General features: G+C 35.9%; 3 protein-coding genes across 5 annotated transcripts; 1 reads left to right on the top strand and 2 right to left on the bottom strand.

Annotated features, from left to right (window-relative positions):
- Positions 1-497: 497 nt before the first annotated feature.
- Positions 498-21,273, bottom strand: LOC116162470 (ubiquitin carboxyl-terminal hydrolase 4-like). 3 transcript variants are annotated; one of them, XM_031476093.1, is made up of 8 exons: positions 21,119-21,273; positions 20,659-20,874; positions 19,646-20,606; positions 5,392-5,695; positions 4,859-5,343; positions 4,728-4,806; positions 1,098-1,329; positions 498-1,044 (listed from the first exon to the last, which is right to left on the bottom strand). In XM_031476093.1, the coding sequence occupies exons 2-8, from the start codon at positions 20,847-20,849 to the stop codon at positions 957-959; spliced, it is 2,340 nt and encodes a 779-aa protein (XP_031331953.1). In that variant the 5' UTR covers positions 20,850-20,874; positions 21,119-21,273; the 3' UTR covers positions 498-956. The 3 variants fall into 3 exon arrangements, with proteins under 3 accessions (XP_031331953.1, XP_031331952.1, XP_031331951.1); XM_031476092.1 differs by having other exon boundaries at positions 4,865-5,343; positions 5,392-5,734; XM_031476091.1 differs by having other exon boundaries at positions 5,392-5,734.
- A 595-nt stretch (positions 21,274-21,868) lies between these two features.
- Positions 21,869-23,182, top strand: LOC116162474 (myb/SANT-like DNA-binding domain-containing protein 3). Its single transcript, XM_031476096.1, has 2 exons — positions 21,869-22,791; positions 22,850-23,182. Exons 1-2 carry the CDS (start codon positions 22,020-22,022, stop codon positions 23,107-23,109), a joined length of 1,032 nt encoding a protein of 343 aa, XP_031331956.1. The 5' UTR covers positions 21,869-22,019; the 3' UTR covers positions 23,110-23,182.
- Positions 23,122-24,586, bottom strand: LOC116162473 (putative nuclease HARBI1). The gene is made up of 3 exons (XM_031476095.1): positions 24,127-24,586; positions 23,787-24,073; positions 23,122-23,732 (listed from the first exon to the last, which is right to left on the bottom strand). The coding sequence occupies exons 1-3, from the start codon at positions 24,345-24,347 to the stop codon at positions 23,167-23,169; spliced, it is 1,074 nt and encodes a 357-aa protein (XP_031331955.1). The 5' UTR covers positions 24,348-24,586; the 3' UTR covers positions 23,122-23,166.
- Positions 24,587-24,593: the final 7 nt, after the last annotated feature.

The raw sequence follows: 24,593 nt of genomic DNA on the forward strand, positions 1-24,593 counted from the left end.
GTTGCATTTGTATTTACGAGAAGTGACATACGTTTCTATTGAGTACATTCGTTATCCCACACATCTGATTATTTCGAGGAGGATTATTCGATCTTTCTTTATTGACCAACGCATGGACCTATCAACTCGCGTGATTAGCACTATACGGGGAGATTCACGTAGTCCGTTCATTTGAACTACACACTTTACTTTACGGCCTTAGTTATGTATGTATAAATATGATCGACAACAGTTTCAAAGACTCCCCAGTCACAATTTATGGGTCAATTACTTCAAATGCAAATAATTTCAGAAAAGTGAAAATAAGCTGATATTTAAAAAATCGCGCATGCTCTGAATAAGAGTCACGTTTAGATTTAACAATCAAACAAGTTTAAATTCGTTACCGCGATTTTGTCGTATGATTCCTGGCCCCTACCCCAAACCCCAGCCGCAGTGACGTCACTTTCAGTAGTCATTCAAAAAAGGCGGGGAGGGGACGAAATAAAACGCACAAATTTTTGCAAACAATTTAATAAATTAGTAAGTGCTCAACATTGTTTATAAAGCTGGAGTATTCTTTAGAATAATTCGACTAACACAAGCCTCCTCCTCGTCCTACTCGTTAAAATTCTGTATATACATTACGGTGTGTAAAGTGAGAACCTAATCATTTACGCACTCTGTCCTAAATTACAAGTAAATACAGAGAAAGAGTTAAGTACAATACACCCGAATTAGTATAATAAAGAGCTAAATCGCCAAATAAAAGTAAAGCGAGACTAGAATGAGAAGTTTGACTTAAAATGTTTTACTTTTAATTAGCGACCATCACATAAAATATATACTCAAAATTTCTTTACAATAATAAATTAGGGGTTGACTTTTCGCAATGTAAAAACGGGGGAAACAATCATCAATAATTAAAAAAAAAGGGGGGGGGGTTAAGGTGTATAAGATCTATGGTGATTTTCTACTTATAGCCGTGACTTCTGACTGTCCAACTCGTAAAATAGCACATACGCTTCCCCGCTCACCAACATCTTCGGCGAGATGCTCGAGACCCTAAAAAAAAAGAATGGTCAGTTACGTGATTGGTCATGTCGTCGTGCCCTCACCTCGAATCGTTATATTCGTGCCAAGTTTGCGAGTACGGGTGGCGGCAGTACGCCGTGTAGTGACCGCTGTAGGTGGTGCCGCTGTGGTTGGAGATCGCGTACAAGTTGTATCGGCACTCCGACGGGCTGTTGTCGGCGGCGTAGTTTCGTAGGTCGAGATTCTCGAGGGGGAAATCAATTGTGCTCGATAGTTTTCCACGAAACCGTTCCGTCGGCGAGAACCGTTTGAGATCTGTACCAAATTTAAGGAAAATTCTACCACTTAATCCTTGCACTAGATTAAATTATATGTTCTGAGTCAGACAAAATTTGAGGTTATGTTACGATTTTTATTGTTGTTTTAGAATCTAAGGGATATGGAGAAATTGAAGAATCATAATTTCAAAAATTTTAAAAAAGGAAGAATCTAAAAAATTTTAGGATGGTAAGAATTGGAAATTCGGAAAGAGCATACTCAAAAAGTTGGACAAGCTCTCTTTTCCAAATTTCAGGCCTTACCGCGTGTTTCCATATTCAACAAAAGAAAACACCCAATCAACTTTTGAGTTTTAAAAGGTTTTTCAAAAACGAAAATTTCAAAGTCCAAAGTTTGCCTTCAAAGTCCAAAGTTTTCCTTTGAAATTTGAACGACGATCAATCTACGAAGGCGAGCAAACTTTGGACTTTGAAAAGCGACCAACATTTGAACCCTAAGTTTAAACTTGAGGTCACTCACCCTCCACCCCCCTCACAAATCGCTACTATCTTCATTTGGTAGGGTCGTTAACCTTTAGGCCTCCATTTAGTTTTTTCAAAGTGTAACGCAGTTACTTATTTTCCACTTTTAAGTTCATACCCGAAGTTTGCTGAACACCCGGTATCTAGAAGGATTTTAAGTTCGTTACTAAGAAACCGTAATTTCTGAATTTACTTATTTGCTCTCGGAGACGAGGAGTGAACTTTGTATGGTTTCATTTGGTTTAAAAAAAAATTTGGATACTTTGCGTAAATTTTATTTTAGATTCAGACCGCTTAATTTTGTTTTGGGTTCAGTTTTCCGCATTTCTGCACATTTTGCTTTTTGTTGCACAGAAACTTCTACAGTTCCGTTCCATGGCAAGGTAAGATATATTTTCTATTTCTTCTTTTGTTTTCCTTTGTTTTTTTTTTATTTTAACATTAACGTATATTTTTTTATATTCTTTGTGTACATGAACATTGTTATTGGGAAAACCTGTTATGTTCATAAATAAATAAATAAATAAATAAATAAATATAAGGGGGAGAATATTGTTCGAGTCCGCCCGCCCGTTTATTCGTTCGACCGACTGCCACTACAGTCGTCCGCTCCCAAGATTTAATTACTATATTCTGTAAATTAGTTAACTTTTGTCTTTTAAAGTAGATGGTAATTATTATTCCGCTAATACGGCGTGTGCGAGAACTACCCCAAGTTGAGTTACGATCAACCCTATATCGCTCACAAAAATTAAGTGTTGCTTTTGAAGATATGACACCACAAAAAAGGAGTAATTGACCTTCAAAATGAAATAACACCAGAAAAAATGGGGATATTGACCTTTGATGAACTTAAAAATGGAATGACACCGCAAGAAATAGCCATAGAACTTTGATAACTTTAAAATTGACGTGACACCACAAAACAGGGGTCATTGTCCTCTAGTTATCTTAAAAATGAGAACAAAATGGCGTCTTCAACGGCAAACAACCTTGGGGTTTGAACGGCGACCAACCTTTGAACTTTGAGCGGCAAGCAAACTTTGGACTTTAAATGTCGATCAAATTTTGGACTTTGAACTTCCTCGTCAGGAGAGCTAGATGACATTGAGGGCACCTGAATTTAGCCTTATGGAATTTCATAGAGTTAATTTAGAATATCCCTATATGAGTATCGCTTGGTTTCATCATAAATGCTCAGCATACGCTATTCATGACATATTATGCATGAATGCGGAGGGGATTCACCGCCAAGTGCCGAACGACCTTTGAACTTCACCTTGACCTACGTGGCACCGCAAAAATGGGGTAGTTGACTAACCTTGAAACTGAAATATGACATCACAAAAGAATGGACCTCTGAGAATCTATATCTTTGTGACTCCATTGTCGAGGCAAAATCGTCCATTATAATTTTAAAAACAATTGAAACGTTTTTATTAGCTTATCTATCACTGCAGCATTTTCTCTATTGTACAAATTTTTTTTGGTATGGTATCTAAAATTATCAAGTGTGCTAGCAATTCTACGCACTTTTTTTTCGTGTGTTCTTTGTGATCATAATACAAACGCACTGCAACATCATACAGGCAATGATAATCGACACCGTAATTCCGTGTAAAAAAACACATGCCTATTAGCATTTTAACACACAAGACTACTAAGAATTCAAAATGTGTCCAAATGTGACTATGTAACGAATGATAAATCTAATTATAAAATGCATTTATTAACGCACGTTAAATGGCGGGAACGTCAACTGAAAAAACCGTACATCGTGTTTAGGGCGAATACTTTTAGTTAGAATGTATCCAACGCGTATCATCTTTTGGTCTTGGAACGATCTCTACACCAGATGTACAAAAATTACATTTTTTTCAAAATTAGAAAAATAGAACAAGGACACATTTTCAATAACAGGAGTCTTGAGTGCCCACCAACCCAGAATTTTTTTGGGATAGCTCGAAATCAAACATTTTGGAACCGAATCAATTTTAATTATTAAAACAATAGAAATGTCTATTGTATCAACCAGCACATCACATGTTTTTATTTCCATGTTCCAAGATACCAACAGTATAGTAACACTGATCCGGCTCACTTTGACCTTGAGTTCTGCGCATGAACCAAGTGAATGTCACTGAAGGTCATCGTGGTTGTTGTCTAAACTAAATACCCACCTAAGGTTAAAGGTGGGGTTCTTTCCTGAACTAATGTCACCTTCAGTAGACTTTTAGTTTAGATAACAATCACGATCGAATTGAGTTTAGACAACAACCACAATGACCATCAGAGACATTCACTTGGTGCATGTGCAGTAGTTCAAATGACCCTTGGAGGTAAACCCAAGATCAAAGTGAGTCCGAATCGGTGTTACCATACTACCCACATACCAAAGATGAGCAGTGGGAATTTTTTTAACCTCGTTTAAGGGTACGTTTATTACAAAATCCAAAAGGATATACCCATTAACCTAGGCAAAGCTTTTCTATGTGTAATGATTGGCAAGAAAAAGTTAAAGAGAAGAAATGTAAATTTTTCGATTGGATTAGTTCAATCTATCTAATTTTTAATTTCATTTTTAAGTACCTGCAATATAATTTAGAAAATGGAAATAAAACGTTATACTCGAATACATTTCTAATTAAATTGACGTACAAAAATCTCCATTTTTGTAAATAAAACCTTTTCGGGGGAAGGTGATAATACACCGTTCATTCAGTGGCTTGTTGCAGAAGCAGAAGAAAAGTTGGCAGGTGCAAAGTACTAGTACTTGCAGAAAGCGATTTGAGAATTTTTAATTTCATTCCCCGATTATAGTTTTATATGTCATGTTTGAAGTAACGTTACTTAGCAACAACCTTTAAATTTCTGATGAAGGTTATAATAAAAAGTATAAAATAAAAAGGATACGTATAACCAAAATCTTCGGAAACTTCTGAATTGTGAACGATTTGGTGCACTTCCTCCTCTCCTTGCACTTCGAGCAGGTCTGTGAACAATCGCACATAAAAAAAATAGTATCCAATTCGCAAGTGACTTACACCTACAGGCTTTTCGTCGCCGTCGAGCGTCTCCTCCCTGGTGAAGTGATCGAGGCACTGCTGGAGGCGCAACGAGCCGGAAGGTCGCTGCGGTATCGAAAGGGACAGGTCCCAGAAGGGATCGAACGTCACGGAGCAGTGGCCGCAGTGCGTGCACTTCAGGGTCGACTTCAGCTGACCGACGAAGATGTCGACGACCTTCGAATTGTCCATTCGGAGATAGCGCTGCCACGATTCGTACGCCTTCTCTCCGTCGCTCAGCTTCTCGTCGATCTCAGTAAGGATCGGCGCGGGTTTCGTCGTCACGCGGTTAACGTCCTCGTGTAGACCCTCGAGAAGGTAGCGCAGGAACTCCTGCGCGTCCTGCTGCGAGTACCCCATGAACCTCGGCGCGAACCTTTGAATTTGCGATTTCAACGTCAAGGTGTTGACCACGCGATCCGATGCTTCGTCCGACCACAGCTCCTTGATCACTTGCGAGAATGCTAAAAATGAATGTCGATAAGTGAGGTTATGGCGCGACCGTACCTAACCTTTAATTAACGCCCCTTTCATACTTGAGATGCTCGTATTAATGTCGGACGAGTAACCGTCGTTTTTGACATATTCGAGTAATAGTCTAGTATTCGATAGGCACTGTATCACTGAGTTCATAAAACATGTGTTGCCAATGTTTTTCAGTCCATTCAATCCCAACACAGCGACCGGACTATTTCTGCCTTCGCGTTCTAACGAGTTCCGATGGTAGTTATTCGATCCGGCTATGCTATTCGAGGTGCTCGGCAGTGTCGTGCTTTGAGAGAGAGCTCGGTTGAGTCGTGGCGATGTTGTCAGATCCTTGAAATAAAGAGGAGCATTCAAAGAAATTTGCAAACACTGGAAAGAACGGCTGTTTTTAGTATGCTGCATGCTACAGAAACAGAATCTCTGATTATGGTCTTAGAAATGTACTAGAGCAAAATTTCAATGTTAACTGAGAAGGGGGGAGGGGTAAAGAAAATCGACTATAAAAAAAACCTATTCAGTCAGAAAAAATCAGATACTAACATCAGTAGAGAATTAAAAATCCAATTTAATTTTTCACTTTTTTTTGTCAGGATTTTTTAAAAATTTTTTATGAATTTTTTAATTGTTTCGAACTTGCGCCTGATTTGTCCAGGGCGGAAATAAAACCAAATTTAAATTTTTAGAAATGTCTTTTTCATTTTTTTGACATTTTTATAATTCCATTCATTTTTTGAATTTTTTCTGTTTTCGCCATAACTTTCTTAATTTGTATCATTGTGGCAACTTTTTGTTTATAGTTGCCACCCGTGAAAAATAACTTTTTGTGTTATATATTTTTTAAAATTCGTATTTAGCAGATTCTTTAACTTGGATTCTAAATTTTTTATTTTTCGGATTAAAAAAATTTAATTCTTTCGTCTAGAATGAGGTAATTATTCAACTGTTTGATTTCTTATGAATTTTCTACAATTCCAAATTTACATTTTTTTTCTTTTTCTAAATTTTCTGATCAGTTCAGATTTGAAAAAAATGTTTTTTTTTCAAGAACGAAAAATAGGAGACTTTTTCCATGAACCGGATAATCGGAAGCCGTTATCGTACGCATTCGACATAATTATCCTAGAGGGAAACAAGTACCATTTTTGGTGTGCACCAAAAATTCAAATTCAAATTAAATCAAATTCAAATTAATTCACGTTAGTTCAAATTAATTCGCATTAATTCAAATTAATTCACAGTAATTCAAATTAATTCACGTTAATTCAAATTAATTCACGGTAATTCAAGTGAATTCATATATACGTTAAGCCAAATTAATATACGTTAATTCAAATTAATTCACATTAGTTCAAATGAATTCGCATTAATTCAAATTAATTCACGTTAATTCAAATTAATTCACGTTAATTCAAATTAATTCACGTTAATTCAAATTAATTCACGGTAATTCAAGTGAATTCACATATACGATAAGCCAAATTAATATACGTTCATTGAAATTAATTCACGTTCATTGAAATTAATTCACGTTAATTCAAATTAATTCATGTTTATTCAAATTAATTCGCGTTTATTCAAATTAATTCACGTTAGTTCAAATTAATTCGCGTTAATTCAAATGAATTCACGTTAATTCAAATTAATTCACGTTAATTCAAATTAATTCAAAGGGGTGTACACCAAAAATTCAAAGTTCTTTCCCCCTAGCAATTATACCTATAATAAAATTCAACACATTCAATGCATGTTTCTGTCTTGTATAAGTAGCCCTTATACAGGGTGTAGCACCTAAAACTCCCTGGGATCATAATCCCTATACCATTACCGCAAACGGTGGGAGTTGAGTTCGGACTGGCTAAGTGTGCGGATGTGCTTAGCGAGCTCTGTGTCTACTTTAGTAAAGAACTCGTTAGCTTTTGAACGCGAGGCGGGTCCAGGCTTAATTCAAACTTACATTCGAAGCCCAAGCGGAATTTGTCTTTATCAAGACACGAATAACGCGCGAGGAGTAAATTAAATTGTGAGGAGAGTGAAGAAATCAAATCAACAGGACAACGAAGGTGAAAATCTAAGTACTAGAATTAAGGTTAAAATTCAATTAAACTAAAGGGGAAAAGAGGGGAGGCAGATCACGCGGGGCAATTAACCCGGTAAACCGGTGTTCTAAACCCTCGTCTAAACCATAAACGCATCATAGAACCGCGAGAAATAATGGGGACCACAGGTCACTGCTACATAGCATACAGACTAGGGAGGGAGTAGCAATGTCCGGAACCACTACTGCAGCGTGTTGATGGCAATAAACATGATAGGGGAGGTAGATGAAGAGGAGAGCAATACCGGAGACCAAGGGTGCTGGGGGAGTACGAGGAAGCGAGAAGAGCCGCGGTCCCAAACCAAACGAATATAGTCTACGCACGGTATCCGGGAGGAGTGCCACGCCGAGGAGTGGAAATAACCAGGACGCAGAAGGAGGCAACAGCATGAGGGTAGCCACGTACAAAGTGCCCAGATAAAAGGGAGCTAATGGTCGACGAATTAAGAAAACAGGAAATAGAGATAGAAGGAAAGGACAGGGAGCAAAGCGTGAGAACTGAATGGTGGGGGATGTGAAACTCCTGACCAGAGAGAAGAAAAGAAAAAAGTAAAGAACGGGGCAGAACAAGATCAGGAACAGAAAGGGGGACGGGAGTCCATCTTGGAACAGGATCGCCGAAACGCTCACGGAAGCGGCAGGCAAAACACTTGGGGGGGGGGGGGGGATATAAAACGCCATGTCAGAGAAAATTAACCATTTCTGTAGAAATGTCGGAAAAAGCATTTCAGAAACTTAAAAATATTTTCCAGGTTTTTCTCGTGGCCGTTTTAGTAATAACTTTTTTTTCCGTAAGCCTCTACGATGGACAGGTTCCCAGATACAGTACCTCGCATTCTTATTTGACCACCCTGTACATTTTATTAATTAACTTGTCAACCACCATAACGTGCACTTATGTCCCTACAACCAACTAATTTTGCTATAAAGTTTAATAGTAATTTGTGGGCTGGTTTTTTCTTGGTTAGTTCTTTTTTCCCAGCCTATTTTTATATTTGTACTCGGTGAACTACAATTTTCTAAATTTAATCTTCAGTTCAGTTCAGTTAGTTTGGGAGGGAAAGTTTTGAATTTAAATCTTAGAGTTGCGCAGTCACTCTGGACTGTCCTGGGTGCGTCACAACATAAAATAAAGTTTTAAAACTAAAAGGATGAACATGGTAATTCAGATACAAAAGAATCCTCCAAAACGTTTTTATTATGTGTCAAATAAATTCCTACTAGTTTTCTTGTTATAATTTGATATTTGCAACGTATAATCCGTATTTCTCTCATTCAGAGCAAATTTGTGGTTTTAATATTACACAATGTGCATTGAACTTTGCCATAAACGCAGAACATAGAATCAATATTTGATGAAAACAGCTTTCATATTATATTTGGAAATAATAAACTCGTGAAGGACCCTTCACTGAAAACCGTCCGTGATTGGAGAACTGTAAAATTTAAAAAAACAAACAAATATCGGCGTCTCATATTTTATTGAATCGTCCTCGCCTCACCAAGCAAATATGGCAAAAATCACTACAAGGAGCAGACGTAGTTATATTGTAATGAAATGAAAATCTGATGGTTATAAATTTCGGATTCAAAACCAACCATACTCTTCCTACTTGAGACAATATCACTTAAATTGTATCTTACATGAACAGCCAATATAACTGGTTCCCTTTAGGTAAATTATGGACTTTATGCATGAACTAACATCACGAGACGAGGATTGACCTATACATAAGCAATATTGGAAGATATTCTGTTGGACAATAAATGATTATTATTATTATTATTATTAAATATGGGAATAAGTTGTCATTAATAAGAATAACTGCATGATTAGTGATGATATTTTCAGAAGTTCACCTTTGACACAATGAGGACCGCCTAAAGGAGAACCGCTCTTGCCAAAAAACTCGTTACACGATTTTTTAGGAACTTGAGAAGTTTGTGGGAGGCAACCATAACTCGAATTAGTTCAGATGAGGTTACAGCTATTAAATTGTTCGCTCATTGTAAATTAAATAACATAAGAATGGAAGTTTTTTTTTCTACTACTACTTTAGAATCCCGTCATACTTGCTTTATTTGTAACAACAGAATGTCTACTGAAGTGGAATAATTTCATTCCAACTCAAGAGCACATGTAGCGACATCTATTATAGGACCTTCTAAATGACAAACTGTCAACATTTTAATTAAGCTGGAGCGAGCACAAATTAATTTTGAATTTTCAGTACCTGCAGCGTACATTTACCGAATGTGTACTTTAACCAGTAATAATAGTATGTAGATGTACATTTTCGATTACTAAATACAAATGCAAATTCATCAAGCAACTTTGACATTTCTTTCGCATGCGCAGTGTATGGATCGGCCGTGGTCATTTAGACAAACGTCATTCAAATATTAAACAGGGATCTGTTATACCAACCCATCGCACACAAACCTATTAACATCATAGAACAACAAACTTAGAATGGAAACTGTAATGTAATGTAAAAATGACGCGCCATCTCGTGTATGTTCTCAGCAGCTTTTTGCGTGAATGGCGCCAAATTTAAATATTAAAATGTAAGCTACGTCCGCATGATACTGAATTTCTCCGGATCTGTAACAATATTGGATTTGACTAGCTGAAACCTAAAAGGTAAATGAATCCAGCCAGTGAAATCCAATTTTGTTTGTTAGAGATCCAAATAAATTCAGTTTAATGCGGATGCACCTCACCAGCCAGGGCCTTCAAAGAGTACAGAGCACTTGTTTTATAAGTAACAACTCCAATTAATCCAATCAAGGAGTTATATTTAATTTAATATGATTTGGCAAAATGACAAAATATACAAGATCAACTTCATGGAACTCTACTGTATGATGCCCTCGAGATCGTTCTAAAAACAAAATATGTAGCAATTTATTACAATTCAATTAGTGCTACCTGCTAAATATAATGTGCGAACTGCCACACGCTTTAAATCTCTTCGTGTTCCAGGTTCTAAAGCGCAGCCAGAAAAAGGACGTTCACAAACCAAAAAGTTTTGTGTAAATTTCTTCCACATTATATTCTAAACCAATTCTTAAAAACTTCGGGCTTCATTTTTGGGAAACGTCTTCACAATTTGTCACACAACATTTACGTTCTCGACTTGTATATGCATAATTCATTGTAATAATGAATAGTAATTATACTTAAAGCACAATAAGCCGTCAATCATAATTCAAAATTCAACTGTCATAATGGCGACCACGCACGAAAGTCACTAGATTTAGTAACTTTAACACGCCCGCTAACTATGCGCCATCTATTGAATGTTCTCCAAACTAACTATATTTGCACTCAGTTGTTCCCGTTTACGTTTCCCTTCTAAGTTTTTTGTTCTGGGATTAACATCTCGATTGTCTACCGCTAACTCTGGTTAGAATTTTAAAATATATTTTGCAACAATTTGGCGTAGTAGTAGAAAAATATGTCTATGGCTAAGTATTCAAAGCTCGTGGAACCGTCACACTCGCATTCGGCTCGAGTGACGAACTTGCCACTCGCGCGGAATATATATTCCTTACTCGTTATAGAATATCTTAAGAAAAATAATATATTAGTGTTTCACCATAATGAGTACCTACGTCAATTACATTGTGTTCTGGGAATCTCCCACAATGTGACTCCCTAGTACATATCTATATGATTATGTCACGTGTAGAACTATAAATTATTTATTGCTTACTTTTAAACGTTCGTATATTCGGGGGGAAAATATAAATTTGTGGCCAATGAACTTTTAAACGTAGTTTAATAGATAATTGGAAAAAAGTGAAAATCGCCATTTTTAAAAAGTATTTTAGTAACAAAGAAAGCTATCGAAAAAAGTTTCAAATAACAGATGGGATAAATTCAATGGATGTAGAAAATTTCTTTTGAAAATGGCGGTTTTCGAGATATTGACATCAACTTCATTATTTTAAATGGACGGCATATTGGATTTTTACGTCACTCGATAGAGAAAACAAGTTGTAAATCAGCTTATGCATGATCAAAGCGCATTTTTAGCGCATTTCCACAAAAATAAAAAAAAAACGCGCTATTGTGGCCACTTTGTCCGTCCGTCCGCTCGTTTTGCGACGCTACTAGTTCTTTATCTTAAGAGCTATTGTTCTACTTTTTTCGCTATTTGGTTCGTTATGGTGTCGAGTCTTGTACAAAGGAAGGAAATTTTTCTGTACCGCTTACAAAAAAAAGTTATTGTAAAAAAACAAAAAACCGTTTTTTACATGTTCCATAATTTTACACTTTTGCCGTTTATTAACGATCCTAGAGATCGTTTATAATTTTTGCATTGCTATCTGTCGCCTGCCGGTTGGTCTGTCTGTCTGTTCCTTTGTCTATCTGTCCATCTATGTGTCCGTGTGAACGATAACTTTGTTTAGAAATGTTCGATCGCTTTTACATCTCCGTTAGTTATGAACTGAATTGCATGAAATTCAATATGGGCATAGCTTTAGCCATATAATACGCAATGCCAAAAGTTGAATCGAATCGATTCAAAATTCACAGTGCCCTTTTCGCATCTCGACCATTTATAAACCGAATTGCAAACTTTTTTACTTATAAAGGTATTTGAATGAAATTTGATACATAGGCACTTGGAATAAAGGAAAATCAAACGCCAATTTCAAAATTTGGTTTTGCGCATGCGCAGTGCCAACTTTTTTATTTATGGAAGAATTTAAACGAAATTGGATACATAGGCACTTGGGATAAAGGAAAATCAAACGCCAATTTCAAAATTTGGTTTTGCGCATGCGCAGTGCCAACTTTTTTATTTATGGAAGAATTTAAACGAAATTTTATACATAGGCACTTGGGATAAAGGAAAATCAAACGCCAATTTCAAAATTTGGTTTTGCGCATGCGCAGTGCCAACTTTTTTATTTATGGAAGAATTTAAATGAAATGTGATACTAGGCACTTGGAATAAAGGAAAATCTAGCGCCAGTTTCAAAATTTTATTTTCCGCATGCGCCGTGCCAACTTTTTTATCTATGGAACTATTTAAGTGAAATTTGATACTTAGGCGCTTGGAACAAAGGAAAATCTTAGTTTATTAGTTAGTTATAGTAATTTAGTTTTAAAATTTAGGTTTGCGCATGCGCAGTTCCAACTTTCTTATTTAGAAAAGCATTGAAATGAAATTCTTCTCATAAACTGAAATTGAAGTAGCACGTCAACAATGGATTGCCCATGTGCAACGCTATCTTTCATATTTGTGGGCGGATTTTTACGATTTTAACAGAAGTTGCATTTTACAAATGGGAAATGAATGCAAGTGGAAATGCGCTTTATGTAAATCGTTTACGATTACTTTTTAACTTGTTTTATTTTTGTGGAAATACGCTAAAAACCATGTTGTAGCCTTTTGCAAAAGATATAATGCAATTTCCACTCTAAAACTTTTAGTTTGAAAAAGGGTTGAGCTTAACGGACTTAAGTGACACGATACAATTTATTTGTCAATAACTTGTACAAACAGAACTGCCCAATTTGTTTTCCAAGAAATGGAAGAATTTTTTGGTCGATAGTGAATGATGGTATGCAATGATACAATTTTTTGATAAAGAAAATACTCGTCTTCTCATTGGTTAAGTCTTCTGTTAGCTAACTTACTAATTGACAGATGGCGTTCCTTTTTATAACACATTTGTTAACTTCTCACATGTTTTATAACCTATGAAAACAGACGTTACAAACCGATTTGAGAATTTTGTAATTCATTAGTATTTAAATCAAAATGCCATTGGACAGAAAGTGGTTGCTGTCGCCGCAGCATTAATGGGTTTGATGATTCTTCGTCGATATAAGAAGAATAAAACCAGCAGGACTCGCAAGTGGAGTCGAAAATGGTTGCAGATAAAAGATGACGAAGTACAAATACAGTGCTTATAAGAACTTTTTACGAATGACAGATTTTCTGGGCGTAAATTCGCGCACTTTTTGAACAAGATTATTAAGTCGCACGAAATTCTTTACCAATATTTTGTACACAGTGAAGTGCAACGATAAAAGATTACTTTTGCCAAGTTCTTTATCAATAAATTGTATCGTGTCATTTAGGCTTTAAACAAGGTAGTGTTCGTATATAAATACACGTTACGTCTATATCTCACTTAATTTTTGTTGTACAGAAAATTTCCCCAAAATTTTGGAATTAAACAAGCTAGCATTAGTACCTACCCCCAGTTGATTTAGAGTTATACATATAAGTATGTGGAAGAAAAGCACATTTTTCACAAAATTGCAGCAATTCGATTTTCACTTTTACCTCAAACTATTTCAAAAGTTCTAAAGTCGTCAAACTGCTAGAATGTAGTATTAATACATAAATAAAGAAAACTGTAAAAGGGTAACGACAAATTTTAATTAGGGCGGTAATGGTAATTAGGGGTTTGTTTTCGCTGAAAAAAAGTATTGATCGATCTTATTTGCATCATAACTCACTCAATTTTATGGTAAATATTTTTTTTAAAAGAAGAAAGGTTTTTTTAAATAAGTGTTTCTCCAAAAATGCACAGTTTTCTTGTTATTTGACTTTGAAACTCTGTGACGGTACGTTTGAAGATTACTATAAGTTTAGATTGGGTAATTTTTAATGTTCAGTGTGAATTTGACAAACAAGACCTAACATTTACCAATCGGCAATCGATTGCTCGGTTCGTATTGGGCACAGAGCAATCATTAAAAATTCATTTTCTTTGTTTTTAGCGTATTTTCCTCAGAGTGAAAAATCGCTATTTGCTGCACTTTTCCGCCCGTCTGTCCGTCACACGTACTCTTTCTAAACTACTGTAACGGAAACGCTCCAGACATGACGTCGCCTTTGGCGCTCTGGAATTTTCTAGGCGCGCGATAGTGGGAATGTTTGCACGTATCTGACGTATCTGGTAATTACGCGAATGTTCTGGACTTACATTGCTTGCGTGTATAAATGGTTGCGGACCGAACATCGCGGAAGTTTTACTATCGAACGAGATCGAGTACGGACGAAACATTGAGCGCGAAAATCTGATATAAATTGCGAAGTGTGTAATATAAATGGTCGATATAAATTGTACAGTTTTTGTAGTGTTTAGTTTTGTTTAATAAATATTGATATAAATCGAACCCGAAGTTATAAATAACGTTACACTACTGACTGACTGACTGAGTCTTCGCTTAATTTTTGGATTAAGGAGACGGAATCACATTAGTCACAAGTTAAAAGAATTAAAATGGTTAAGTATGTCTGATCGAAGGTTGTTACATTCTGCTTATGTATATCATCGCCTAATTGCTTATAAAAAAGCCATCTTACCTATTTAATAAAGTAACTCTTAGAACGGATGTCCATAGTATCCACATTAGATCAAAGAATATTCTAACGGTACCGATTCATAAAACTGCTCTATATCAACGTTCTATTAGTTATAACATCTGCAAAATTTATAATTCCCTCAGTCCGGCTTTAAAATCTTGTGACACACCATCATTTAAGAGGCTCCTTTACAAGTCTTTACTACAAAATCAATAAATTAATGGCGTTTTCTATTCTTTTACTTGTTTCTCCAATGTGCCTTAGCTGTCATAAATGATTTAACAATTTATTTTAAAAGGGTTAAGTGGGAGAGCAGATGGTATGGATGCCGTACCAATCTGAACTTCGCGCCCTTTTGGGTTGTCACATAAATTATTTTTTAGTTACTATCATAAACTTGTAAACGGCAACTCAATAAACGACTATTATTATTATTATTTTGGCGATATATTTGAAAGGGCTTTCAAGTTAATCGATTCATTCCTGTACAAAATACAAAAATCAAACAAAACTTTTTGTAGACTTGCCCAAATAAAGAAATACCTACGGCGCATTTTTTTCCAGTTATGAGGTTATTTTTAAAAATAATGAGATTATTATTTAAAAAAAGCTGAGCGTACATTTGTGGGGCGAATAATCGCCCCACGTGGTATTTGGTGTCGGTAATTTGTAATTGTAATATAATTATTGCCCACAATTACGTATTTAGAAATTTAACGTTTATTTAATTACTAATTATGGAAATTACACTTTCGGTTTGTTTATGCAGTTTCGCATTTGGACCTAATTAATTTCTACTCATTCAAAGAATCATTCTAGTAATAGTTATTACTAAAAACGTTTTCAAAACATTTTTAACATTAATTTTGTATTAAATCTGCAAAAACAACACTGGGGCGAAAATTCGCCCCACCTGGTACTAGGTGTTTTAAAATTGACCTGGTATTAGGAAGGTTAAGTAAAAGTCAAATAAATACATCTCGAAACATCTTGGTTTTCTTGGTTTTTATATTCTAATCTTAAATAAGTTATATGTAATTTACATAATAGTGAGGTGGCCATGCAAACAAAAGGCAATTTTTATCTATTCATTTTCACTCGTTCCGAAACCCAACAATTTTAGTCCACGTCTACAGGCACCCCACTGGGCATGGGTAATCCTATCGCCCGGCGAGGGATATTTAATATCTCTTAGTTTTGTCTGATGTATGTGTTGTAATACCTGGGGAATGACTCGATTCCATTTTGGTTACTCATAGCGTGTATGTAGTATTTACCACGGTTTCGAGAGGGCTCAAAAGTGCTATACATTAGATGTTAGCTGTAGGCTTTGTTCATTATAGGACTACTCCGAATTAGGTTTTCCTGCAGTTTTCCTAATTCGTAAGGTGAATGCCGGAGTAGTATAGAACAACTTAAGACCCTCTGCAGGGGCGCCGTATTGGTATTGGTTTCAATATAATCTTAATCAGCTATTGATTTTGGTGTTCCTTACCCATAAAACGCCCTCAGTGCCTGCTGAGAATCCAGTTATTACACAACGTAGGTGTCCTACATGACGATCACGATCTTAGTGCACTTGGAGTGGCCCCCGAGTGACAGATTCTCGCGAGAAATGTAAACGAGAATATTCAAAAAGGTAGCCATGTTAGTTTGGCGTTCCCGCTACTACAGAATATGGTCAAATATTCCGGTGTAACTTGAAGTTGGCGTTAGACCGCCAAGATAGTAGGAGGCTAAGATCATTACAGTGTTCCATTTAAAAAAAGTGAGATTTTTTAATATAAAGTTCTGCAACTTTAGACCTACCAAAAAAAACACCCTTTAAGCTGTATTTTTAATGTTTCATAGTAGATGTATTTATTTGACTTTTACTTAACCCAGGATAAAAGATATAAAACCTAGAATCAAAATTTAAGTAATAATTATGACAATATACAGGGTGGTGACTTGCGTCGCGCATCATAGGGATTTCAATGTAAAATTCATAGCATGCCATTATTGGCTCCCCAAATTATTTTAGAGCAAAAATGTATTAAGGTTTTTTATAGACAACAATTTTTTACGTAAATCAGCCGCGTTAGTTTCCAATTTTTTACATAATGAAGACAAAAAATTGGAAAAATAACCCCCGCATCTTTTTCAATAATCTGTGATGCCATGGAATTTTATAAAACAAAAAGATGTCCAGTTACCAATAATCGAATGTTATGAATTTTACATTGAAATCCCTATGATGCGTGACGCAAATCACCACACTGTATACTGACGCTTGCAAATGCCAAATTTTTCTTAAAAATCGAATTATCTTTAAAACTACTAGTTTTTCGGATATTAACCATATAATAAAAAAGACGTACAATTACAAGTAGAATTCAAAAATGCATTCAAAAGCATTAAAACTATTTTTAAAAATGTACCATTTTGGCGCCCTACTTTGTGGGCGCACCCTGTATAATTCGAAATATTTTTAAAATGTGGAGAATATTCAACCATATCATAATACAAAAGCACTCTATCGAAAAATCTTATCTTCAAGGCATTAAGTTACTCCGCGCAATCGTTGACTCACCTTGTACTTATACTCAAATTGTACTCTTTACTAATTACTTCGAACTTGTAAAAATTAGTGAAATTATGAAGTTTTTATTTTTACAACAATTTGGAGGTAAGAATGATAGTGTTAGCGCAACAAGAATAATATTGTTAATGGGCTGTAAAAATGTCTGTTGCCCAACATGTAGAAATTAAATTAACAAATTACCGAATAAACGATGTCAATTATTAATTGGGTTTGGCACCTAGGTACCTTAAGGTTTGACGATGTTGTAAAATGGGGCCCCAAACTAGTCACACTTGTAGCTCTGCGCGCACGATTGTCGTCTATTTGTATGTATCTTCTGTTCAAACATGGTAGGGTCGTTCTTGCGCACCGCACGCACACGGATATACGTCAAGGATTTTTGGGTACCATTACCCATAACCGAATCGTTTTTATATATCAAAATAAAATTCATTTCGAATTATTGAATTATAGAGAGGAAAAAAAAAATAGTTATTCTTGCATGAACAGATAGGATAGGTATCAATTACAACCGGAATGAAGAAACAGTAGTATTATCTTTACAAATATGAATATACAGCTGTTATATCCCCAATGCATTGCTTTGGACTATAAATAAAATTTTTAACGCCCACGGCCTGTGATTAACTTACATATTTATCAGGCAAAAGGTTAATCGCCAGTATCTGCGATACAATGTAATGTTCCAAGTAATTTGAATAATTAATGGAGCATTTACCTGCAGTAAAGTTACCAACCCCAGAACCGTCTTTAAATATACCAAATTGTGTCAAATAAATTTTGATTAAGGCCAGTACCCAAACGAATGGATCAATTTAGATGATTTCTTCAGTTATCATTGATGAAGACCCCAACTTAGGCGTGGATACCTATTACATTACTAAATTATTAGAAATAAATACTTTATGGCCTCACAAAGTCGAGGTTGCGCGGCACGCAAATTTATTTATTTTTTTTACAAGTTTAAAGTAAATGGTTAAATTTTAATGTATACTCAGACCTAAGTTCAATATGTATCTTACACGTCCTAAAAAATCTCCACGATTGATGCATTCGTTTAGGAGCTGGCCTAATTTGAAAATCATATGTAAAGAATACATTAAAGTACTTATGAGAAAAATTGTTGAATTACAAATTACGATTTAATATTCCACCTCTGCGATAAGAGTGCGTAATATTCGCTTAACGTAATCTAAATTCTCATAGCCGCCCACACGGATATATTATTGCATTTCCCTTTAAATGTAATTTGATCTAAATAAGTAAAGGTGAGAGGGTCATTGCAGAGATTCTTTAAATTAGAGAATACACAAACCAATTGAATAATCATAATATAGTACCACAATTCGACAGGGTGTGGCAGCACATTCAGTCACTTAGGTGGAACAACTATAAAAGATAGTCATGCTATCCTACTCAATTTAAGATACCCTGTATACAAGGGATACTTAAACAAGAAAACATATGCATTGAATTTGTTGAATCTAATCTAAAAGCCCCCTGTGGTCTCTTTACGGAACTAAATAGACGAGTAACAACTCTTCCATTTCCAATGTATCTAGTGCAGTAATTTCATTTGTTTCTTTAAATTTTTAAAAACTATATCTAAATTTAACTCCAAAACCTAGGAAAGCTGTTAGTTTTCTCTCTACTTCATGATTTCTGAGAAAAAATGTAAAAAAGAAACACAAATCTGACAAAAGGAAATATTTTGGAAAAAGTTTGCTTTGGTCCCCTCCATCCATCAAATTTTTTTTGTACGCCCTACTTTTACAATGACACAAAAATGAATCCCACATACCCAAGTAATGGCAGTAAGAATAAAGTCCTTGAAAGGAGCTCGACATGATATATAAATAAGTAGATCATTTAGGTGACATACCTCGAGTCGGTAATAGTAATGAGAATAGATAGATTGTGTTTTGTGCGCTGTATAAAAACTCTCGGCGATGCCCGACACAAATCCAAACAATAACAAAATTAAGGCTCCATTCCAAAAATACCACATCAAAAAATCAACGTAGAAATTAGACATTGGAAAGGTGAAAATTATGAAAATGGTGGTTGGTCTATTTTTAAACAGGCAGTTAATTATGTAACGGCGAAATGAAGAAAAAACACACAACACAACTTACGGAGATGCTGTAGGTGAGATTTGTAACGGACATGGTCACTCGATAATTCTCTTTTAAACTAAATAATTATTTTTGAATGTCAAGTACGAGCTATAAATAAATTTGCGACACGCGGCCTGTACTTACATTAACTTTTGCCTTGTGATAGCGACTATTTTCGTTACGTAAATTCCGATTTTCCATATCATTCCCTTCATCTATCGAAATCTCATCCTTGACGAAGTCCCCGTTGCCCTGGTTGACGCTCATCGACGGTATGTACGACGCGAAATTACTCGTGTGATTAAAATTTCGGTATCCATCGTCGACTAGAACATCGGAATTCTCGTGTCCGTTTTCGGTATCGCTAGTAAACTGATTTAATTTTGTGCCTTTCGTGAGATCGGCCGCCAAGCACTTGTCGAAGTTTGACAGATCCGCGCTGTCGTCCATGGCGGACCGCTCGTGCACCTCCAACTTGGACAATTTCGCCGGCCGCTTCTCGTCGCCCATCTTCGGCGAACCGTTTTTAATCTTGTGCTTGTCGAGACTGTCCTGCTTCTTGAAGCGATTTTCGGATATCTTCACGCCGATACCTTCGATCGTAAGGTCGTTCTTTGAAGTTTTGTGCAGATTGCTTTGATCAAACTTTTTGCGTATTTCGGCGACGGACGCCGTCCGATTGCCGTTGTCGTCCTCGTTCAGGCTGAGCACGTTGTCGCACATCTTCTCCAGACTGTTAGTATTGTTAGAATTTGTCACACCCAAGCCGTTACTGTAACTCAAGCCGTCATTTACCTTGTACTTCGTCGCCTTCTCGCGTTCGAGCGGCGGCTTTCCTATATCGTTTATGCTTTTCGATCGTGAGATATTGTCGACGTTTCGTAGACACGCCGGCACATAATTTGAAGGCGAGTACTTGTTGCGCATTTCCGCGACGGATTCGGCGACGCTTATCGCCGACACTCTCGGGTCGGTACGGGTCAGTGAGCTGTCGCGGAGGGAACTTATGCCGGAGTCGCGCGAGATTGAATCGCGTCTAACGGAACTTTCGCGCGTCTCCTCCTTGAATCTTGTCGTGATCCCATCCTCGGTGATGCTACCTTGTCTAAGAAACGACAACCAATACAGTGGGCCGATTTGGTTTAAGACGTACTAACCTCGATATCACTTTACGCCCATCCGAATCGATGTAGCTTCGTGTGGTGTATCGTTCGCTATAGCTGCTAATGCGCGGCACGTACGAGTTGGAGGTGCTATTGTAAAATGGTCGGTCTATTGTGGACGAAGTCGATCTATACGTTCCCGTAAGCGGTGAGGCGCTACTTCTACGTGGTGATAACACAGGCATTTTTATATCATATCATTAAAAAAATCTAAAAGAAAGTTTATTAATAGTGGATAATGCCGGTTTAATAGCACAAGTGATATTTATAGAATCAGCCACCTACATATTTATTACTTTCGATAAAAGAATTTACGCCCGATTTTGTACGTCAAAGCGTAGAAAATCGTCTTCGAAGAAGGCAAATGAAAATTAACTCGAAGGGCCTTGATCCGTTAAAGCGCAAATTTGAGATGGGTAATTTTTTAACTCGTTACGCAAAATTGACTACTTACATCTCTATATTGTTTCGAAATTCATATAATCGTTTAAATTTGTTGTAAATATCAATAAATACGGTTTTTAATTTGCGTGAGTTTTTTAATATTGGAGGACGACCATTTTCAAATGACGTCAAAGATTACTCATCTGGTGGCAGTGGCTCATTAGGCGATAAATTTTACTGTCACTCGTATTGTACAGGATGACGTTAAAGTAGCATTCACAACCTCAAAATTAATACCCCAATTAACAATCGAAAATTAACGTAATTGTTTAAAGCTATGTATTTTATGAGTAAGTGTGCCTTTAAGATGAACGTATACGTAAATATTTCATAAACCATAACTCGTACATATCCGTATCGTTTCCGTAAATTTACTTCGCTGTTTACAATAAACCAAAGATCATACTACAAGTAGTATGATCTTTGACCGTACGTAACTTTGAAACATTTTCAACCTTTACGACTATGGGCAAGACTTACATATTGCTTACATATACGTACGTAAAAATTACGTTCATTGTAAACACCTTCGTATGTTTCTATTCAGTTCAACTTTGCGAAATTTTTACGTTTTATGTATTTCTTACGTATACGTTCATTGTAAACGCACACTAACATTCACAATATAGAAAATTAATCGTCGAAATTAATACTTAACGCAAAAGTTTGTTTGGATTTTGTTTATATATACAATATGAATGTGGCGAACAGAAAAAAGTATCTTGCCACCTTAGGATAAGGCTAGTTATAGTTAGGGCCAGTTGTACAATGTAGGTTTAAACTGCAGATTGAAACAAACCATAATCTTCAGTTTTAACTTCAGTTAACATTTGTTGTGTTGTACAAGTTCATTTACAGTGAAGTTTAATTTTAACAAATTTTCTGAACGCCCTAGGTATGTCTGCAACTTCATGTATGTTAATTTTAGCAATCAGATTGGAGGTTATGTTTATGAATGGTGTATGAAACCGAGTTGTTTCTCTTGCTTGAAAATGGAATGTGAATATAAGTATGGAAAATTTAAAGAACAAGAAGTACAACTGTTAATGACCTTAGTTAATAAATATAAGGTCATTATAGAAAATAAAAAAACAGACGCAATTACATGGAAACAAAAACAAACCACATGGGAGGAAATTACTAACGAATTTAATGCCAATAATGATGTATATAGAAGTTGTAAAAATATTAAAGGTAAATATGAGAATCTAAAAAAAAATGCAAAAAAAAAATTTGCAACCGAAAAGCGAAATGTATATAAAACGGGTGGAGGTGTCGATAAACCGGTATTAATAACTGAAACAGATCAAAAAATAAAAGAAATTATTGGAATTAGTTTAGAAGGGCTAATTAATCAGTTTGATAGTGATGTAATCGAAGTAGTTAATGATGGTGCTGATGTGACAGTTGAATCGATGAAATGGTCCGGCTGGACTCCAGACAAACTGAAAACCATAAAGACTCCAGTTCTTACTGTTGCACAAGATAAGACAGTACATTGCACTGTAGTTTCTTCAGATGAATTGAATGAAATTGAAAGTATAGCTGATGATAATAACATGAATGACACCGAATTAAGTGATGTAGTCCCAATGGCCTCTAATGATCAGAGTGACACAGGTAAACCAAGTGTTCCAGTTACAACCACCACTCCGATTGCAGTAAAACGAAAACGCATAACAAGTGAGTAAACATTATAGAACATTTATGGGTAATCCTAATCCCACACCTGTTATTTCAGATGTCAGAACAGCAAAAAAAGGGAAAAACGATTTAACAAATGATTGTCGAGAGAAGATTAATGCTTTTTCACATGCTCGATTAGAATTAATTAACCTACAAATTCAGGCTCAAACTCAACAAATTAAGTTACAGCATGAGGAGCACCTTCAGAAGATAAAACATAACGAAACTGAACATCAATTACGGGCAAAATACTTGCAATTACAAATTAAAATGTTAAATAAAGAAAATCTTTTGAATATTTTAAATACCGAATAGAATTTTACAGTATTAAAATGAATGTTAATTTTTTATTTAAGTTTTCTTGTACAACAATTACAATAAATGCGAAAAATAATTGTCGATTAAGTTTGTTCGAACATTATCTCTTCCATGTCTCTCTTCGTAAACCGCCACATCCCATTCCACATTTTCTATATTTACTTCAACAGGAGGTGGATTAATAACCTTCATGTTGATTGCAATATTATGCAGCACCGCAGTTGCTACAATTATATTTAATGTTGTTGTCAGCTTTACACGCAGTCCAAGTGATAAAACTGCAAAGCGTCGTTTCCAAACACCGTATGAACGCTCGACTACGTTTCTCGTTCTAATTTGAGCCTCATTATACAAATGCTGTGCAGGTGTATTTGGGTTTAACAACGGAGTCATAAGATAATTTTCCACAGGGTACCCAGAATCTCCCACGAGAAAATAATCTTGATAATCGGTTTCCATTAGCGCCTTCAACCTACTATTTCCGAAGATAGTAGAATCATGAACTGATCCGGGCCATCGAGCTACTATGTTTTGTATTCTCAGCTCTGCATCACATACAGTTTGAACATTAATCGAAAAATATCCTTTACGATTCCGGTAACGTTCGGCATCATCACCACCTACAAATGCATTATGGAGTGCATGTTGAAAGCGGCAATAGATATAGTAGTCACCTGGAGATTGGATTCGAACATGTGTACAATCTATAGCCCCAATCACTTTGGGAAACCGGGAAACATTATAGAATTTTCTTGTTGTTTGAGCTTTCTCTTCGTCAGTCGAAGGCATTTTAATATAATGTTGCGCCAATGAGGCTATTGCTCTTGTAACTCGTGCAATAATCCTGGAGGCAGTTGACTTGTGTATACCTCCAAAATCACCTGCTACAATTATCATAGAACCAGAGGCATAAAAACGGAGTGTTAACAGTAGTTGCGTTAGAGCATCAACCGCTTCATTTCTGTAACATCGAAAGATTCATATAACTCAGAAATTCTCAGAACAAACTTCTACCTGTCTGTTAAATAAGATATTTGTTCTTCAATTTGTTCTAAGATTGCCAAAATACAATCCTTGGACAGTCGAAACCTGTCCAAAAAGGCCTCGTCGTCCCATTCTTCAAAATGATTTTTTCGTTGTCTAAACTGTTTACGGCGACGGGGTCTTTCAACAAAATTAATTATTTCCTCATCATCCGACATTAATTCCTCAAATATATCAAATATTTCATTCATATTCACTTGATATTCAGTAGTTGTAGTTACCAATTAACATAACCTTACACAAAATGTAAACAATGTTCGTGCGTGTGCCGTTTTTTTGTCAAACTGCAGTTTTCTATGTTTTACCGTAAGGTAAGGTGCCAGTAAAGATTTAACTGCAGATTTCTCTATTACCGTTGATTGTACAACAGCAGAAACCTAAAATCTACAGTTTAATCTACAAACTTAAGTTTTAACTGACATTGTACAACTGGCCCT

This window comes from Photinus pyralis, unplaced genomic scaffold (genome assembly GCF_008802855.1).
Source record: "Photinus pyralis isolate 1611_PpyrPB1 unplaced genomic scaffold, Ppyr1.3 Ppyr1.4_LG10, whole genome shotgun sequence".
In the NCBI taxonomy this organism is placed as follows: Eukaryota; Metazoa; Arthropoda; class Insecta; order Coleoptera; family Lampyridae; genus Photinus; species Photinus pyralis.